At 41.5% G+C, this 21,724-nt stretch overlaps 1 protein-coding gene across 2 annotated transcripts in view; it reads left to right on the forward strand.

Moving 5' to 3' along the window:
- The first annotated feature begins 623 nt into the window (after window positions 1-623).
- Window positions 624-21,724, forward strand: part of nrg3a (neuregulin 3a) — a 445,741-nt gene continuing 424,640 nt past the window's right edge. The window contains exons 1-4 of one of the 2 annotated variants that reach the window (XM_088086742.1): window positions 624-820; window positions 10,529-10,641; window positions 10,895-10,992; window positions 12,905-13,693. In XM_088086742.1, coding sequence (XP_087942868.1) covers window positions 12,970-13,693 — 724 coding nt within the window. In that variant the 5' untranslated portion in view covers window positions 624-820; window positions 10,529-10,641; window positions 10,895-10,992; window positions 12,905-12,969. Of the gene's footprint in view, window positions 821-10,528; window positions 10,642-10,894; window positions 10,993-11,289; window positions 12,741-12,904; window positions 13,694-21,724 lie in introns of those variants that run through there. The other variant, XM_088086743.1, reaches the window with a different exon arrangement.

Here is a 21,724-nt window from a genome sequence, read left to right on the forward strand (position 1 = left end):
ATAGTACAGATCTTGAGTGATAAATCACCCAAAATTATTATACACCAGCTTTTTTGCTGTAGAAAAAAGCTGGTGTATAAAAAGTGTTAGGAATCAGAAAGTGAAAAAATAAACATTTAACTATTATAGTTTAAAAAATGGACACACTTTTCCAAAAAAAAAGTCCCATTGTTTCTTATTGTGCAGTTGTTTGTGTATTCCATTATCTGTGCCATTCTGCACAGCAGCTCCTCTCTGTGCTGCTGCAGAGGGCCACATCACACTCCTGACACCTCAGAGAGGGCCCTGACTCTCCTGCCTGCTCTGCCTGCAGTCAACACAGGGTTAACATCCATATGAGGCCCTGCTGCTTGTTACACTGTCTCCTGATTTACCCTAGTCTCATTATTATTAATATTATTATTATCATTATTATTATTAATATTATTATTAATATTATTATTATTATTATCATAGGGACTACTCAGCGTTTATTCTAATGCAGGAGGCACTGCCAATAACACAGAGCGATAGATACAGTGGATTTGACCAATCACAGTGCAGTTTGCTTCAGATGACGTGAAGCAGTGAAAACGGATACAACGCGTCGGTCGGTCTTCCGATTGGACAACAACAAACCTCTGACCTCTCCAAAGGAACTATGGGAAACAAATATGGCGTTAAGCATCGACGCTAATATACTTTTATCACCGAAATGTGATTAAAGTATGGACGGAAGACGCCTAATATCGGATTCATATAGAGGCTTCTAAAGGAGCTACGATGCATCGGAGACATCCCCGTGAAAGGCGCAGCCGGGAGCGTCACTCCGCCGGAGAGAGTAAGACATCCGAGCTCCGTTTGCACAGTCAGACTCTTTAAAGTTGAACACAGTTAGAGCTCAGATACTTACTTTATCTAAATGGGTTATGCTGCTCGTTTGTAATGGACCTTAGTAAATGCAAATATTTTTTGGCCGCGGGCGTCTTTTCTTTAATCATAGGACTGTTTCAGAGAGACAGACAGGTGTGTGTGTGTGTGTGTGTGAGAGAGAGGGGGAAATGACACACAGCAAAGGGCCACAGCAGCCTCAGCCATATGGGTGCACACCATTTTAACTCAGACAAATAGTTTCAAAGACCCCCATGTTAAAATCGACTAATCAAATCAAATACCAACTCTATAGCAGAAATACACAAAAAAACAAATAAAATACAAAAAGCCAAAACCAAAATTTCAACATTCTCAATAACTTTAAGGGGCATGGATTTTTATTTAACTCTATCTAACATTTACATTTGATCAAAGCCTAAAGTCAAACATTGATAAAAGGCCTGGCTGATTTAAAAGATGTGCTGTGTGTGGGGCATCACCGCAGTTTACTGTCACCACATCCTTTTGTCCTAATATGGTCACTACGCTCCAAAAATTAAAGATGACAACGGCCAAAATGCCGAATTTAAGGCTTTAAAACTGACATTGAGGTGGCCGTGTCTATTATGTTTTTTTAACAGTCCAGACCCACAGCGAGTGAATACAGCTAAAAAGATTTTTTTAAGAGACGATGGAATCACCCAAAATTACTTAAAAAAAAGAAGATAATATTGGATTTAAATGATCAAAAAAAGCCAGACACACAAGTCCAAATGAAAGCTAGTGTCGCTGTATGTCTGATAAATGTCTAAAGGAGTTTTTTTGCTGCTTTTATTGCTTGTTCTGCTCCCCCAAGTGGCCATAATGAATAAATGAACACTGCTTTAAGTTCTTTCCAAATGCATCATTGTTAAACCTCACGGAGTTAAATTTCTTTCCCCTCTAAAGCACATCTGAGTCCTCGCTGATCCACACATCCGTGCCAGTTAATGAGGTGCGATTAACGCTTTTTTGACATTTTCAAACATATGATTAAGTGGAATTCTCTCTTAATGTCATGCTGCAGTTTTAGTAAAGATTTGTTTTGGTTAATTATAACCGGTGATTTACAAGCTGTTTCTCTTGTCGAGAGCTTTTTGGGGTTGTTTTAGGGAAGTTGTGGCCATGTTTTTCCGCTTCCAATCTATTCAACTTTCCTCAGGCAGTCAGACTGTCCCGAATAGAAGCTGTTACAAATTGGTAAAGAAGCCAAGGGAGGAAGAGGATTACAGCTTTGTTGTTTTATTTGTTCGGTAGAACAAGAGACAGAGCACAGAATTAAACTGTTTGTCTTTGGAAGAGATCCTTGCAGTGTGATCATGTGCTTAAGAAGTTTGGTAAGCCCTTACATCCCAAAAACAACATCATATCTGAGAAAGTGACACACTGCACAGTGTGAAACGCAGATTAATCTAAAACAGGCCAGAATTACGTTTTCGTTAACCTGTCTGTTAAGTGAGATGTCTCAAGACATTTGTAATTTGGTTTTGCCTGAGTGACAGTTTGGCCTCTTCGATCGCTCACGCTGCGAGTCTGCCGGGGAAACTATTGAACATGTTTGATAATGATCACAACCTTTCAGATGAGGCCGCCACTGGTGGATGGCAATTAAACAAGAGTGCGCCAACCTCATAACAACACGGGGAGATGAGACAACCGTGATCCCTGAAGTCCAGATCCCCAAAAATCAGCCAAAATGTTAACTCTTCACCCTTTGACCTGAGCTAAAACTGTGTTATGTAGCTCCACATTATCAACAGATGACATGCACTTAATATTTAACAAGTGTGTTAATGCATATTTTCACAATCAATCAAAGTGTATTTTTTACAGTTTCACTAATGAACCAAATGAGTGCACTTCATCGTGTATGCGTTCATTGACTTCGCACGACATCAGACCCCATCAATGGATTTTCACAAAACTGTGACAGAACCACCAAAAGGTCTGAGACTGCTGACAGCTGAGCTGGCCTGCTGACGAGGATCTCCATGGGGGAGGGGGGCCAGGATATTTAAGGCTTGTCCACACGTACTTGCTTTTGCTTTTGAGTCCTGAACACGGGTATTTGACCTGTGACCTGTGAAAAAGAATGAGTGTATGATACCAGGAGTAACGTGTCTGTGGCGTTGTTATTGAGTTGACATTTGAGTTATGAGACGTTGGGATGTATTGTTGTTTGTGGTACTTGTTTGAAGGGAAAGAGTCGGAGGTAACAGATTAAAGTAGTTTACGACAGTAGAGCAGAAGAAGCGGTCAGTGCTTGATGAGCGAGTTCAAGTGTGTACGCTGCAGAGAGAGCACTCCAGATCTTAGCTGTATATGTTTTTTGTAATAGAGTGGTGAAGTGATGACGCATTTTTGTAGGCCAACCAGGAAGTTAGCATTACACTGGTTCCCTCGTCAAAAACCTTATGGGATTGTTGAATGGGATTTTCAATCATCTCCAAAAATAAGCTTTATTTTATGATACTTACATGTTTTGTTCAACATGATAATCTTCACAGATGAACACCACTTTTGTGAAGAAGCAAAAAGCTATTGTTAGGCTATAAAGGAACTACATCGTGGTCGCACGACTTAAACATCACCACCCCGAATTGTTCAGCTTCACTGTGAAAACACAGATGAATCTGAAGTTTGATCGCGACTGTTGCTGTAAAGCTCGAAAGGCGGGCGAGAGGGTTGAATGATTTTCCTTGTGATGACGTCTAACCTTTTTTAAGAATCGTAAAACATTAAAAGTCAATAAAAATGGGTTTTTATGGACGTATTTCATGCTGCAGAACAAAACTATCTATCTAAATATCTTTAGCCTGTGTTAATCCCAGACCTTATTTAAGGTAATTTACCGAAAACCCATTTAAAAAACCCAGAGACTTTGAGACAAGGGAACTGGATGGACAAAAAAGACATTGGACTAACCCGTTATAGGACTCTTCACTTCATCACTCTATAAATGTGTCGCACTAAGAGTGAGAGGCCCGTCATTCTTCGAAGTGTAACATGAAGAATGCTTCACCTCTGATGCAGTATCCGCTTCTCTTTACAAGTCTATGGTGTTGGACTTGAAGACCATTACACCATAAAGGGCTTGGTAGCAAATTCATTAAATTCTGGGCAAAGAGACATAAATGTGAGGTGAGGTCAGGTAAACTAATAACAATTTTTTATTTATCTGGCACACAAAACACAAACACTCCTCTTAATGCCTGAATGAGATGTGTACTGACCTCTGACCCCGCTGTTGTTCATCTTGGAGTTAATGTGAGTAGGCTGCCCTCGGGAGCTTATCATTAGGTCTCCAGGGTGTGAGCTCAAACAAAACCACTACGCTGCATTTGCATCGATTCAGCAGAAATTTCCATTTGACGCCGGAGTGGTAATTGAGGAAACTGCTGTCGCCAGTAGTATAAGCAGAAAGAAGGAAAACTCGCTAGGAAGCGAGTTTAAAGCCATTGAGTTTCTAATTATAAAACTGTCATACAGCCAGTGAATATTTACAGTTGCAGACATTATTTAAAAGATATGCCACATTGGTTTGGTGGAAAATGTGTCTTCGGTCACTCATAGCTGATTTTAAAAGAAGTTACCTGATTATTGGAGGAAATCCACAAGGTAACAAACTGTTTTTTATGGTAAAAGGGGAAAAAATCGTTGTTCGTATACTAACAGTAGCTTTCTGAATAATGGGACAAAGACAGACTAAAGCTTGCTGGAGCAGCCTTTTTTAAAAAATTCTGTCTCCATAAATCTTGTGTGCAAATCCATTGCACACTGTCAGACGCCACGCAGGACCTCAACATTGAGAAACCTCTGTGTACATGTGCAGGTGTGTGTATGTGACCAATAGGTCTCCTCTCCACACCCGTGGGGCCTGACCCTGCCCGACCCCGCAGACACTGCTGCCATTATAATGTAAGATGGATGACATGCAGACGGAGATAAAACATAGCATAGCTGCTTATATAGACCTTCAGCCTGGAGGCACACATTTCACATGTCTGAATGGACATGATCATGAACACACACACACAGAGGCCTTTTATGGCGCACATGCTGGATTGCCACAGTAGGAAAAGCACAGGTGTAAACAATGAAATTAACGATGGGTGACTTCCATTCAGCTGCTTGGATTTCCGCTTCCTATAATTGTGCGTGTTCGCTCACTGTCACTCTATCCTGGGACACAGAACAACGCCATCGTTAGTGTTATTGGTGACTGTGCTTCTCCTGCGGCACAAGTCAAAATGTTTCCTGTGACAAAGGTGGATTGAATCTGTGACCATTTTTGCTGTTGAAAATTCCTGTCGGGCAGAGATACTCAACTTGCTTTGTTTGGGAGTGACTTTTGCATGACAGGAGGCCAGGAGGCAGTCACAGCAGCCCCATGTTTGTAGGATTTTAGGACATTTATAGGATTTAAGGATGTTTCTCAGATTTGGGAATGTGTCTAGGATTTAAAAACAAATTTAGGATTTCAGAAAATATCTAGGATTCAGGACATGAATGTCTATGATTCTAGGAAATCTATAGAAATCTCTATTTTTTTCCTTTATTTTGGGGTATTTCTAGGATTTCAGTACATTTGTAGGATTTTAGAGTTTATTTGGGATTTTAGCATGTTTCTAAGATTTTAAGACTTTTTTTTTAGGATTTTATGATGTTTCTAAGATTTTAGGGAGGGCTGGGCAATATGGAAAAAAAGTCTTATCATGATAATTTTTTTCATATCAGTCCATATCCATATATATCACAATATACATCAAATCACTATTCATGTCCAGCTTAAAGGTTCCCTTTGAGTCCTAAGTGAGATATGAGGGTATCATAACCAGCGATGCACGATAATTATTTCAACCGATACTGATAAACCGATAATTTCTAGCTTCTCGTGGCCGTATGAAACAGATGACTGATAATTTCTTTTTGTTAGTTTTTCATTACATGAGGGTATGAAAGGCTGAGATGTGGTGAGTACAGATGAATTTAATTTGTGCATTTTCATTAAAAAAAGACATTTTTTTCAGAGATTACTGTAAGCAGCAAGCATGGCGATAAATGACAGTATCAGGGCCAGCTCTAGACATTTTGGTGCTCTAGAAGAGATTTTTGGGATTGGATTGATCACCTGTCGGACAGTAAGAGCGGAGCGGCCGGCTGAGAATGAGAGCAGAGCAGACGTTTGGGGACACCGCTGGAGACACCAGCGGAGAATTAGAGCGGAGCGGACATTCAGAGACACTTTTAGGGTTTTAGAACATTGTTGGGGTTTCAGGATATTTTAAGGATTTTAGGACATTGGGGCTTAGCAAGGACCTCTTTTGGGGGGTGCAGGGATCCTTCACTGATGCTGTTTTGATAAACAAGCCCTATTTTGATGATGTTTTGTGCACTCTGGCACCCCATGATTACTAAAATTACAAAAACAGTTCCCAGTATGAATCACTTTTTCTCACTCTTTTTATTGTGAATTTTGTTTTTGGGGCCACCCAACACCCTAATGAGGGGCAGATGCGGCCCATGGGCCTCAAGCTGAGTATCACTGCTATAGGGACTGATAAAGATGAGATCCCACTCTCATGCACACATTATTGCTCTGGACAAATGACTGCAACTTTGACCTTTTAGAAAAGGGCTGATTTGTTGTTTGTTTGTCTTCGTGCGATTGGGGGAAATACACGTGTTTGCCCTTTAATTAAAAAGCAGGTTGCAGTTTGGCCGGCCAGATAATGGGGACGAGCAATTTTATCAAAACAAAGATCATCAGAGACCGTGCAGGCATCAGCTTCCTTTGTTTTGCTTTGTGCACATCAGCATACGTTTTTTGTGCAGGTTAATGGAGCTGGATCCTTCTCCAAATAGGTTTGTGAGTGAGTTATTGCTGCCTCACAGACGCATACAAATGTGCATGCTTCTCTAAAATAAAAGATAATAAGTCCACATCCCTGGCTGCTGAACCACCAGATGACGAAAGAGCTCCCCAACACTGTTAATGGAACAGGAAGGGGACTGTAGTAACAAATATGCTCTCTCAGTGATGGCTGGATAGCAGTGCTCACATGTTATGGGACTGAAATGGAAAAATAAATGCCAACTATTTCTGGTCCACTGAAAATGATGAGAGTACTCTGACTGAACCAGGTTTGAAGCTGTCAGTAGTTAGGTTTCTATCTAAATGGCCACAAATTTTGACCGTATTTTTAAAAAAAATGGAAAAGAAAATGCAAATTTATGTGGTTTTCCATCCATCCTGATCTTGGAAGAGTAACAGCCCTGTGTGCATAAGAATGAGCGAGGGCTGGATCTGACTCACAGACTGTAGAGACACCTCGCTAACGGCCTGTCACCTGAGCTGCACGCCCTTTAATATGAATATCTTTGGGCTTTGATAAAATGTAAATGAGTGAGTTATTTTAAAATAACAACAATGCCCCAATCGTAGATTTTTTCTTTTTCTTTCTTTTTTTCAATGTGCACATTAAACGTGCATAAAAAGAAGGGGATAGAAACATACAAAGTGGCACCCAGGGAAAAGTTTCACAAGGGTGATAAGTAGGGCCAGTGAAAATCTTGGGGTGCCACAACAAAAAACAAAAACAATAACTGTATTTCAGAACTTCTACTTTGCTGTTGTGCTGATGTTTATAGGCGTCTTCAAAACTATATCAACATAAAGAAATCACTGTTGTTCTGGATGGCACCAAGCCCACGATGCAGCAGCGATGCTCTTCAGAAATAGTCACGTTTGCATTTGGGGCGGCAAGCTCCAGCTTCAAAACGGCTTAATCCAGACAAACCACAACACATTTTAGCATTAACTTTGCTATCTTGAATTTACAGTTGTTTGACTCACAGCACTAAAACAAAGTGTGGAGACAGGTCTGGCAATTGAGATGAGTTTTACATATCAATGGTAATTCTGAAGCATGTTACCGTATGAAATTGGCAGCCAATGACAGGTTTATACCTACATTCTGCCTGTGAGCCAGATTAAGTGTGCAGCAATGCTTCTCTTTGATGCATTCAATGTAGGGTTTAGTCATTTGCCTGGACACCCTGAAACTTAATCTATATCTCTGTGAAAAGTGATTTCTAAAACCATTCAGCATTATTATTTTGCAGTGTCCTTTTCGCTGAAACTCGACTGTGGATATCTCACATCCTTACTCTCTGTATCTTCACTTCTAATATAATTCCATAAAAAAAACCCACATGTTTTTAGAATTAGGGACATAAGTGAATTAAGGGAAAGTTAAAACAAATGCAGAGAGAAATGAAATAATTAATAGAGGGAATAGTGTGGAGGCAAAAAAGACAAAAGCCTAATAATATTTTGAGTTTCGCATCACTGCTTACTTTGAGTATTATGTTAATCAGCCAGTTTGAATGGTTGAGCCTCAGTAAACCCTGCCTGGGTTCAAATCAATTTAACAGTGTACAGCAGTGTGTAAAACAACCTTTAAGATGCTTGTAGTAAAAACGCGCAGTCTCCTCTGTTGTACTGTGACTTTATCTTTGTGTGTTTGAAAGTGTGTCTACTCAGAAGTGATAGCATCACCAGACAGACACACACATAAAGTCATGCAGATAGCCATCTGCCTGTAGGGGAATCCTTCAACCGCTCCCGCGGGGGGACTCAAGGGATGCTGTTGCTTTTCACGCCTCTTTCAAGCCTATGACATTCAAATAGCAGCACGAGTTTGTTAAAGCAGCCATCATGACACTGTGATGGTTGGAAGGAATCATCAATAATCGCGCTGGCAAACAGCCACAGGGACACAAATTAAATGCAAACCTATTTTCACCTCCGCTCAATGAAGAAGACACTTTTGCTTACATGAAAATACTAACATGAAACTGATGGGAGCTGCTGTTACAGAGACAGAAGATCTTACGTTTAAATCCCACTGCACGAAAAATGCCCACTAACATCTGGCTTTTTAATGTGTACGATCGGGATTCACACCCAGGTCGGATGGCTTTGCAGTAGACACAGGTTTTTATCGCCTCCAGCTCCGTTCGGCATTGATGTGAACACCGGGTGAACACACTTATTTCTGCCTCTTGACCGGCAAAATGCAGTGAAGCGCCGACTGTCATTACCCTCCGTTTCTTCCTGAGCGTTGCTAAAACATTGATCCAGGTTAGCCTGCACCGAGTTTGTAAGAGAGACTAAACGAGTAAGAGACAAAGAGAAGTTTACCTTTTCTCAAACCTGTGCATGACGTCGCTCGGACACACCAACAAAACAACGAACACACACGCTCTAAAGCTGACATAAAGGCAGACTTGTGTGCTGCAGCGGTGTGTTCACTGGCAAAGAATGCAGTCAGTCCCCTAAATTCAGCGGGTTCACCCATGTTTGAAAAACATGCATGCACACACTAATTTTGGTGGGAATCAGATAAAAGTCTGCAGCTTTTAAATCAGGTTGATAACATCTTATAATGCATTCTCAATTTTGGATTTGTGATTGGTATTCATGTGTATAGATAAATAAAAAGTGACTCAGAATATGTAAAAATACTTTCTTGGATAGCTGGAGTTGCAAAATATACTGCTTTTCCTTTAAAGTAGAACAGTTTGTAATTGACTACAGAAAATTCTGCAGACAAGACAAACCTTAACTGTGCTTAATTAAAATACATCATGGCCTGTGCTGGATTATGGATTAATTACTTGTTCTTACCTAAAGTTAGAGCAGTGTGTCGACACAGTGGAATCCAATGGAGAACAAGATCAGTGTGTGTTTTCAATGCTTTGGCTTTCTTTGTCAGAGTGTGGGGCAGTTTTGAAAGAAGCAAACTGTTATATTATAGAATATTAGTATATTATTAATAAAATTAAATAATAATTATTATTAATATATTCCCAAAAAAGTGTGTGGATAAAAAATATATATGTTATAATAATAACTGCAAGTAATGTCCTATGAATTAATTTTAACATTCCACATAGTAAAGTGTTCAAATCAAAATTTCTTTGAAGCCAAAGAGACACAATCAAATGGCTTTAACTGTCCCAGCGACAATCCAAAATACAAATATATTCATGTTTTGATAAAATAACCAAGAGAAAATCTGGAGATGGACCCAGAAAATGTTCACCAATAAAGCTTTTGCGTTTGTGTTATATTGAGAATTATGTTTCTGTTTGCCTGATAATCCTGCTGTCAGCTTGAACTGTCAGTCACAACCTGAAGTTTATATTTAGACTCATAGTTTTATTTTTAAGCTTTTACCGGAGACTCATGAAATCTTGTTTGTTCCCATGAAATCTTTTGTTCCTTAGAATCAATGTGTCTTGTTAAGCAAGAGAACGACCAGCCTTGAAGGACAATCAATCACCTAACAAATGTAAATGCAGACATGCTATAATACAACCGAACCTGCTTTGCTGTGCAGCTCAGAATGTTAACAGAGATATCCTATAGTACTAGAAACATGGGGCTGCTGCAACTGGCCCCTGGCCTCCTGTCACTTTGCAAAAGTGGCCCCTAAGCAAAACAACTTGAGTGATATGCACATTAGAGTAATAGTGCCATTAACTGTAAAATATGTAACTGAAGTATATCAGTTTGAGATTCCTCATCACGGCTGCATGTGTTTTGTGCTGTTGTCTCTCTCTGTTGCAGATCTGCCCAGGTGTGCTGCGTTACCTAACAAAGTGCATTGCACCTGGTAGGGAAGGAGGTCCTTCAAACTGTCTGTCCCAGCAGCAGAGGGGAAAGACTCTAAGGTTTGGACTGTAAGTCTTGTTTTCTCTCCATCTATGATTTTTATTGTCTTCTTTGCATGTTGTTATTAACAAATCCTATTTTGACTGATTTAAAGGTATCTTATGTGATTTAATAAAAGACAGTTTTTCACATATACATGCAGTTTTAATGGCCTTGCATTCCTGAGCAAGTCCCAGTGTATTGACATGAATACTAAACATGGCATTAAATACTGTTAAATTTGGTCTCTGGCCTGATAATCCATTCCGCCTTTTTCCCCAGTCTCCTCTCTGATGCCGTGCGGTGGGCGGGGCCGGGTGAGTGACGGCTCCTGCATTGTGCCTTTGCTCTGATCCGTCTGGGACTCGTGCTTCTCGCTGGTAACTGCCTCATCTACCGCTGCAGAGCTCTGTGTCCCTCTCCCCCCACCCACTCTCATTATCTTTATCTGTACACACACCTCCACTCCTCTTCTCCCCTTTTTTTCTAGTTTTCTGTATGCATTCTGCATCTTTACTCACTCCCCTCCCTGCTAACGGAGGTGGGCAAGCTTCCCAGTGCTGGTGCATCTAGCAGGTGCAGCCTCTTTCTCTCCTCCTCCCTCCCTCCCTTCCTCTCTCTCCTCCCTTGCTCCACCAGTGTGCACACTCGGCTCTGTCTGTGCCTGCGTTTTTTTCCCTCTTCTCATTCGTTCTCTGTCTCTCAGCGGCGGCAGCTCAGGGAGGCAGCTGTATGTGCGTCTGCATAACAATTGCCACAGGTAAAGACAGCTGCATCGTCGGATGTTGCCAACCCCACAGGGGGTTAGGGAGCCTTTGCCGCTGCGGTTGCAAGTTCTCATCCCAGCGCGAGGTGCACATTTCTAATCATCTCCAAGAAAGCATCCTGGAGGGAAGGACGAGCGGAGGATCCCAGCAACCCGACCAACAAATCACAAGCTGACTCGAAAGAGCGCAGGCTTTCAGGGACTGAGGAGAAAGCACCACTCAGAGAGAGAGAAGAGAATCTGTGGGATATTTTTAAACATTGTAGCCTCCTGTTAGTGTTTTTGCTCTTATCTTTTGCTTTCTGCTCTTTTGGTTTCAATCATTTCCATCCACTCCCTTCCTCTCATCCTCTTCCTCTCTCTCATTTTATCTGTCTGTGGCGGAATGTTCCCTGCAAATAGATGAGAAGAGGCTTTCTGTGCGCTTGCTGCAGTATTAACGGACAATGTACTGAGACAGCAGGGCGCTGAGCGGACAGCTTGGGGAAATCTGATCCACAGCCGGCTGGAGAAGGAGCAGGATCACGCGTCGCAGTTGCAGATTTATCCGCCCTGTGATACCACTGCGTGACTACACCCCTTATTCTTTTTTGCCGCCCCCCCTCCCTCTCACAATCCTCATCCAAAGTGTTGCTTTTTGACTGGATCAGGAACCTTAATTGGATTCTACTGCTTCATTTTCAGCCTCACTGGAATTTAGAGCGCACCACAACGGAAGCAAAGTGGGATCCAAAGAGTCAAAAATAAAAATATCCTCATCAAAGGGGAGGCTAGTTGAAAAGCAACAAAGACAGTGGATAATCCAAGGAGCGCGGACAGACGCATCAGCGACAGATCTCTTGCTCTCTTTCAGTTACGAAAGAGATAGATTTTAGGAGCTGAGGGACGCTGACTCGGCTAAAGCTGTTGGAACAGGCTGCATCGGGAAACATCTTTCTTTTTTTTTTTTTGGTCCTGCACAGGGTGGGGAGGCGACAAGACCCACCCTGCAAGTTTCACTCCCCTGATTAGACAATACCGTCCCATCTTGGATCGTGCTTGGAGGGGACATATATGCATGATCAGTGGAAATAGCTGTGGATTTTTTGCTGCAGTGACATCTGAGCACTGATGCCACAGATTCCTCACATGCACAAATGTAAAGCCGTTCCTTCCCACCCATCTCTCCCTCCAGTCCCTCTTTCTCTCCGTTAGAAGCATCACTTCTTCTTCTTCTTCTCCTCTGGCTTTACCCTGCTGAGAACATTTAAGTTCACTGTTACTTCAGTTGGACATCGGGAGTTGGGCAGGACTAAACGCGGACTAATCGGCCGATTATCCGTCTACGCCAGCTCTCCCATTTCTCACTGGGTGTCTCTGAGTGTGAGTGTGTGTGCTTGTGTGTTTGTGATTGCGTGTCTGCATGTACCTCCTGCACCCCTCCCCTCCTCTCTATCCTTGGATTACATATTTGTGTACGTGTTACTGAGCATCCAATTCCCGTGAGGTATTTTTGTATCCATTTTCTTCACCTTGTCTCCTTTCAGAATCTGGCATTGTTGGGAACCTTTCTGCCATGTGCTACCGATGCTTATCACAGGGTTAACCCTCAATGAGCCATAACGGACGGCAGGGAAGGATGAGCGAGTGTTCTGGAGCAGCTGTTTCCGGGGCGGTGATCCTGGAGGAACCTGAGGGTTCAGGGGCTACAGGGGGCCGCGGCGAGGGCCAGGCCCAGGATCAGGGTCCCTTTCGCTGTGCGGTTTGGCCTCGCCAGCAGACATGGCTGTGTGTGGTCCCCTTAGTTATCGGCTTCATTGGCCTTGGATTGAGCCTGATGCTGCTGAAATGGATTGTTGTTGGTACAGTGCGGGATTATGTGCCGACAGACCTCGTGGATGCTAATCGAATAGGCCAGGATCCTATCTTCCTCTCTAAGCCAAGCGGGATTCCCAAGAGTCCTGATACTACCACCACCACAACTACTCCTACAGTTGATGGTGGGAACCCCACACCTAGAACTGTAACTGTTGCGAAAGGAAGAACTCGTACCACTACTACCACCACGACTATAAGCCCTAGAGGTGGAGGAGCCTCAGGTAGCCAAGTAACTCCTCGGAATCCTGGAAATCGTAACGGACGTGGACCATCGGGTTTTACTACGACCACTGCAGCACCACGGACAACTTTCATAATTGGGGCGGCCACATCTAGCCCGTCGCCGTCAAATCCAACTGTACTCCACGACTCTACGCAGATGTGGACCCTGGAGCATACTACTACTGAGACCGTCTCCACCACGCTCACCACCCGCTCCCACGGACACCGCAAAACACGTAAGTCACTTTTATTATTACTTTTATAAGCTTTGCAATATGTTCTTGTATCATCAGAATGATTTGTTTCATGGCTTGAAACACAAATGGAGGTATTTGGTCTTTGAAAACTTTGTGAGTCAGCTTGGTTGAATCGATTAAAAACATACCACAGGTGTGTCATAGGTTTGCCCATTGGTTGGTTCTGTATCATCAACGCTGATATTTGAAATTTGATTTGTGTCTGACAATGTTGGAATTTCATGTTTCTTTAAGGCCATTTGGCTTGTGGTTAACATGTGTAATTGGCACCTATGTAGACTAAGAGTTGCAGAAAAGTGATCAATAGCATTGATAGGTACGGGAAAGCAGTGTGAACTATTGCAGGAGACAATAATCAATCTCTCTGCTATGGATGGTTGATCTGTTTCATTGGTGCATCTTGTGCTGAAGGCATAGTAAGCAGCAACATAGGATGAGTTTAAAATGGTGGTACATATAGAATGTTACAACTTTGACCTTAAAGTGATTATTTTGAAGATTTCCATTGAAATGGTTGTCTTATATTTCATTATCTATGATTAAAGGTGGTACGTCAGTGATGAAGGAGTCTATGATCCAATGATGCAAGCCTTTACATTAGCAGTGTTACGAACTGGGTGTCTGTGGCAACATTCCTGAGAAAATCCCAAGTGACGCACAGTCATTAATAATCAGCTCTCACACACAAAAAAACATACATACATGCACACACTCACATAATCTGTGCTGTGGTAACCCTTTCATCTCACCAGCTGCAGGGCTCATGAAACAGGCATGTGTAAATAAATTCTCATTTCAAGTCTTAGTCTGCCGACAAACACTTAGCAATTACCACTTGCCAGAGGTCCCACCCCAGAGAACGGAACCTATATTTTCCATATTGTAACTTTAAACAGAAAATGTTTGCATGGTATTTGGTGATGTTTTGAGTAAGGTGATGTTTGCAGCACATAAAGTGGACAAGGGTTGGTGCAAACCATCAGTGATGTTTGCAGATGCATTGAGCAATCTAGTTAATGCAATGTGATAACGGTGATATACGTGTGTGTTCGGGAAGAATAAGATCAAGTTATAACAATAACTGAGACATAAGACTGTTTTTATTTACCTGCTGCAGCCTCAAAGCTTCGAAGTTGGAGTAATGAGGTGTTGTTTTGTTCCTGGAAACCTCCAAACATTCTAGATTCTTATAATTTTGTGACACTAACAAGCTAACTGAGGCGCCCGTGAACTGATCTTTTGTTGCATCTGGACTGACTCTTAAAGAAAACTCATCTCTTAATGAATGCTGACTCTTCTTCTTTCACCATCTTTGTCCTTGACTCAAGTCATGCTATGCACACGTGCTATTGATTGGTGCTACAGGCATTTTCTTGCAGCGATCAATGACACACAGACACACACACACATACTGGAAAGGTACACACAGCTTCCACCATGATAAATCTCTCTGCTCTCAAAATGGTGTCATGTTGTGTGCTGGACTTCCCTCTGCTTGTGATGTTCGTCTCTGATCTGGGCTTGGGTCCATGCAGACAGACAGGTGATATTTTTATCTACATGACCTCATGCTTTTTCACATGTCTGCAGTGATAAAAAGCTCACAAGTCAGCAAGAATTTGTAAAAAATACATGTGGTACAGGAACCTTACATACTGTTAACCTTGTCTTGTAGTAATTTTACATTCCTATTACCATGATATCGTAGCACTTAATGCTAAAGTCTGGAGCAATTAGGCATGATAAATGCATATGCTGTATGTTATGAATTCATTTGCACTGACAAAAATTGCACTGTAGTGGCATGCAGGCATAAGAATTGTTGCTATGTTCTCATCACACAGGCTGCTGTTATGTATGATATGCACGATAGCTGCCATTTATTGAATTATTTATAATTACATGATGGCAGCCATATATTTAATCATTGATAAACTAAATCAACCCATTCCTCCTGCTGTAGCTTGTGTTCGACTGTGAAGGTGCGGCTGCTCCTTTTGTGCCTGAGATAATGAAAACGTCCCCCGATTACACCAGAGACCAGGGAACGCTCCCTCTGATAATTAGAAACATCGGGGAAAAATTGTGTATCATTTCATTACCAGGAGGAAAAATGGGGGCCATTCATCATTGTCCATTCTTTTATTAATTAACCATTAAAAAAAAAAAAGTAATTTCTCCAGCAAATGCTCATGAAAACCATTAAGGTTCATTGATAGATATCCACTGGAAAATGTCACTCCTTCCCCGGCTTGCCTGAGAAAGTTCTACCACTACAGAATAGCCCAGTCGTTCGATAATCCTAAACACCCTTCACCCTCCCACCCCTTTTATTCTGCCACCCACATGCTGCTTTGATTTGAAAAGGCCATCATTTTCACATCAACTAAACATTATGTGTGAATGTGTTATGCGGTATTACTGCATTGCCTGTGTTGGCTTGTGCTCAGAAACTGAGAAAATTCTATTAATGTAAGTATAGTAGGCCATCTGTGTGCTCTTATTGATGCTGTTGCCTTCTTTGTGGGTCATAATGGAAACGGACATAGATTATATCGCATTCTCACTGTTCTGATTCAGCCTATAGAGTTGAGAAGCAGCGTGAGTCGTTAAGTATTTTTTGCTATTGTAAATATTTCTGAACACAGCTTATAACCTTTTGTCCCGATGACTCAACTTCTTCATAGCCATCCAAGCCTTGGAAAAGCTCCAACTGCTAGTCAGCTCTTTTTAAGAAAGTGAACGTCACTTTTACCTCCAGAAACCCTGGTGTGGTGTCGCTTTGCTGGTATTTGGTGACATTCTAGCTTGTATAACTGTCAAAAAGTCAAGATCTGACAACTATGGGAGGATATAATAGCTGAGACGTCTTACTCTTGGCAAATGTCACTTTGAAACCATGATTGACGTATCTAAATCTGTCGGACCTTACAAAATCTCGAGATATCACTGTGCTGGATGTAAGCTGCAGAGTGAAGCGGAGATCTGGGAAAGATGATACCATTACAGGGAGCCAAGTGACCTCCGCACTGCAGGGCAAAATGTCAGGTGATGCATCAGCGATAATGTCAGTTGGATCAAGCAAACAGAAAAACGCAACCTTGCCCCTATCAGTCACCCCTCTTAAGATTGCAAGTAATTATCATTAATGCAGTAATGCTTTGTATAAACCGAGATATAAATAAATGATTAATGAGAAACAGAGGAAGGGGATTGGAAATATTTCTGTCTCAAGGTTCAAGTGTTCACACTTTTCTGCTTTGCAAATTAATAAGTAAATAAAACTGTGTATAAGTAAATATTGAGGGCTACAAAGCTTTAAATAATGACGAGAAGGCACTGGGACTGTATTTGTTGTGTGATATGATCCTATAAAGGAGACACAAAAGAAAGAAAATAAGATGGACTGCAGATTCTGGTCTGTGATTGTAGATTATGACATGATTTCCGGGTCCATGCTTCCAAAGATGTTCTGCTGCAGTCTGAGGGCTTTGTCTCCATGCTGAGCCACTCAGCGGGATTAGGTTTCAGTCAGACAGTGGCCCTGAAACCTAAATCCAGATTAGCAGGCCATCGCCATGACGGTGGAAGCAACAGAATTACATTAGCCCACCTATCAGTCACACACACTCTACATGGGCTTACAAGCAGCCTGACTGCTGAAGGACTGATGTGATAGATGCTCTTCTGTGGTGTGTTTTTCTTCAAATGATGCTAAGGTGACATGTTAAGGGCATTTTCTCAAAACTGTGTTTCGGGATCCCTCATTGGTACATTTAAGAGACGTACTGAGATGCTTCACCCATATTTTAACACAAAAATCAGTGCAATGTAGTATAGTGCACACAGTGCAGTGGTGCTTTTTACTGGTTTTTTTGTGACAGCAGGGAAGTTGTATTTTTTATTAGTGTTTCTGGCATTTCCAGCTGAGTCATGCACTTTGACCAAACGTCACTGTGAATTACTCGTGGCAAAATGCTTTAAAAAATACCACAGGACAAATGTATCAGATAAAGCATAAACTCTAAAACTGATGACTGCACTGATTGTCTAAACATGCAATTTTTCAGCAAAAAAAACTTGCAAAAATGGCATATTGCTTCAGCCAGAACTCTTTATGGGCATGCTATTCTTTATGATCAGTATATTGCTCAAAATATGAAAATCTTGCTCAGAAAGCCAGGATGATTTGGGGCTTATATTAGCAAAATGCCCTGATCACTGAACCGATACATCAGTCTGGACTGATGTATTGGTTCGGTGATCAACAATCCAACATTATTGATGCGTTGGATCATGAAAACATGGATTCATATCTTCATCTTGCAGATTCGCCTTTATTTTGAAATCCCCATGGCACATCTCTGTCCCCATTTCTGCTCAGGCTTCTACCTTCCTAACTGTGATTTTGGATTTTTGCATGATAGCAAAAGAAATGGCCTGCCTTACTCTGTCTACCAGCGCAGACACTGGAAAATTACATTTACTACTATTCAAGTTTCCTTAACAGTACGGCAGTTTCACTACTGCTGAAGTTCTTCTTCTTACAGCTTTTTTTTGGGAGCATCTCTCTTTTTTCTTTAGCATGTGCCAGAGTCTTTGCACACAGAACAACATCTGCCCAAATAAAGTGTTTAAAGGGCATTACCTTTGCTAGTTCGTGAAGTGGGAGTCATTTTTGAGCACACCTTGGTTAGATGGTCAATGTTTGGTGCATCTGGTTTTGACTTATCTCTTTTTGTCTCTTTATAGAAAATTAAGAGAAAATTTAAGAGAAATTTAAGAGAATGTTGCTACATGAGGTCTCTTGTCCCAGTCAGTTGCAGGTCCCTGAATCAGTTCGAAAGAAAATCAAGTTGTGGCAGATGTTGTGATATCTGCAATTAGCGTAATGTTGTTCGCTTTACTAAAAGTATGTCTGTAAATTCTTATTTTTGTCATTTCAGTTCTTCTACCAGACAGAAAATTCACTTCAGCTTTCACCACCGCTGGCCAACAGTGAGGGCATCAGTGTACATGGTTGTGTTGTGCTAATCATCTCATAGGGAGAGATTTTAGGCTTTTAACCAGATTTTAGGTTTTAAACAAGATTGTAGAGTTCACAATCTTTGCACTTGGATTAGTTCTCTGTGAGCTGCTTAGTAACAAGTTCCCTATGGGGTTTTTCTATGTATGCATGTGTGTGTGTCTGTGCACGCCGCCTATGCACATGCTCACACGCATGTACACACTGGTGTCCACAGAAGCAAACGTCTGTATGTGTGTCTATACGTGTTGAATGTGTGTGACCTAGCGGTGACCTCGTGTGTGAATGAGAGCTGAAATCAGCACCATCCTTGAAGTCTGATTGCTTCCCTGTGGCTGAAAGAGCTTTTTAGGACAAAAATACGGCTTTTGAGTGGAAGCTATAGGTGGAAAAAAATAGTGTCTGAAATATGGCATAACTAAATTGCGACACTTGATGGTATGGGTGAAAGAGGGGTCACTGAACCTGTTATATATATTCGTGACTATTGAATTCATATGAAGGCAGGATCTTGAAATAATGCATGACCATTGAGCAGTCTTTAGGTGGTATTTTGCAGTTTCATTTTGGTGTCACTATGCAAAAATCACATTGTAAACACTGATCATATTATAATGCAAGTGTTTCTGAGAGAAAACTATATTTGTGCACTTCCTTGACTCGGTGACGGGAGACTTTGGCCAATCACAGGTCATTTTAGAAGAATGTGTTCCTCTTGGCTGATCTACAGATGCAGATGTGCCTGCATATCCCTTCAGTGCAAGCGTTTACGGAAAATAAATAAATTAATAAGAAAAATAAAAGGAGTGAGCCGACCCCCAGGGGCTCCAAAAATTGGGTTTATTGTGGGATTATATGTTGCAAATCAAGTTGTGTTTAATCAAATTATGTTAAAAACGGGACCCAGTAAAAAGTAAATCAGTTCATGATTTTAGATAAGATTAAAATACTTGTAACTTACATTTTTTTACAGTGTATTCTGCTCTTAATATCCAACCAGTTCATAAATTCTGTGGTAAGCCATGATGCATAGTTATAGGGTTCTTGAATGGATTCCAAGCACAACTTGGCCTGTTCCCCATCTCAGGAGTCTTGTAATCAAAATGTCTGGGAACCTTGCGTTTGCATTTCCATTCATCTGGATGATAAACACCCATGCTTTCCTCATGTTCCACTTCATTTCAGTGCCAAGATAACTCATAAGCAATCGCATGAGTCGTTCCTAAAAGATCAAGGCATTTATTTTAATTGCAATGCACTTCAGTCACTTACCCATGATGCGGTTCTTGAGACTGCTGTGCCTGACCACTAACCGAATGCATCAAAAACCTGTCATGCCGTCCCGATTAGAGTTTTAATTTGGGGAAGATGCTGTGAGAATAAAGTTTAGCGTCACTTTGATTCATTCTGATGAAATGTCTTGCAGGGAGAAGTGTGATGAAATATTAATGGTGTGAAAGAGAAACATGTTCAATATGTAGCGGAAAGTGTAAATAATTGAGGATGGCCCTTTGACGAATTATCCCTTGCTGAGCAATTCCCCGTGCATGCATATTCCTTCAGTGAATGAAGGTGTTCAGGGTGTCTTCGTTACCGAATGAGTGTTTTCGCTGGTGGAAAAAAAAGTCGAAAGGCGTTATTTTTTTAAATTTCTCTGAAAATTGCTTCACGACTGCCAAGGTTGAAATTCTCCATCTGCCCCTCTTCTCTCATTTACTGCGCTGTTCTCCCTCCTCTCCCCGGCACATCTATCAGCCTGGTCCAGATGATTATGAAGTACAAAGTGGTTAAATGCTGCTGCTAACTTCAGAGGGGCTTTTAATAATGAATTCAGGTTTAAGCTGCCTTGATTAGATGAGGCTTGTTCCATTTCATTGGAGCCAGTGGCGGGGGAAGGTAGCGAGATGTAAGAGGAGTTAATTCCTTTTCTGGGATTCACCTGCCTGCCGTCGGCTCTCCAGAGAAGTCTGCCACCTGCGAGCTAACTGCTCCAGTGTCCCCGTTCTCTGAGGTGTTTGTTTGGACCGCTCAGGGGAAATGAGATTCTTGTTCAGACAATAAAGACAACCTTCAGACGGCTTACTAAAAAAAGAGGGCACTTATATTAACAGCACAGGACATTGTAAGAGTTCATCCATTCATACGGCCGCTAGGGTTCCTTCTGGGGGTTTTATCAGCTGAAGCCTCCTTTTTGCGTGTCATAATGCCGTACTTGGTGCTATCTGGCTGACCGGCAGTGTATCAGCACTGCAAAAAGTATCATTCATCCGTGTCACAAACTGACGCTGCTTGGTGGCGTATCATACTGCCATGGAAGGTGGCTTTTAGCGCCGGTATCTTACGCTAAGATCGCGTACAAAACAACACTTTTTGACGACTTCGGAGAGAGAGCAGGCTGGCCTGACTCATGCCTTCATCACCAGGTTATATGCCAAACCCCTAAATGTCTGCTCTGTCTTAACCTTTTCAAGGATTAATTTCCTAATTGATATTTAACAGGCATAAATTCATCATCTCTTGGGTTACACATTCATATGGAGGTTTTCGTGATAAAAACACCTGTTTTGTGATCGTGCCAGTTATTGTCAAAGAGCAGCATCTAATCCATAAATGTCTTGTCTTTACCCAGAAAGATTTCATAACACAGGATGTAAATTAAGCCCCAAACCTAATATTTTGCTTCAACATTTTATGATGCATCAGGGAGCTTATAAGAAGTGCATATTGATTTTTGTGGGTTATTTAATAAGAAAGGTTTCCAAAGAGGCAATAATCTACAGCCCCCTTCTCCCGGAGCCCACCTTTGGCTCCCTCTCTTATTAAATCTGTCAGCTGGCCTACAGCAGCAAACCGTTTAACACAAGTAAGCAAATAAATAGCAGACTGTTATGAGTTCAACCATAGCCAACAGCTAGTGTTGCAGCTTGTTTCTCTGTAGTTATTTCAGAGGAGTGTGGGTCATGACAGATAAGGGCAGGAGGCTC

This window comes from Plectropomus leopardus, chromosome 13 (assembly GCF_026936395.1).
Source record: "Plectropomus leopardus strain MGB_pleo_1.0 chromosome 13, ASM2693639v1, whole genome shotgun sequence".
Classification (NCBI taxonomy): Eukaryota; Metazoa; Chordata; class Actinopteri; order Perciformes; family Serranidae; genus Plectropomus; species Plectropomus leopardus.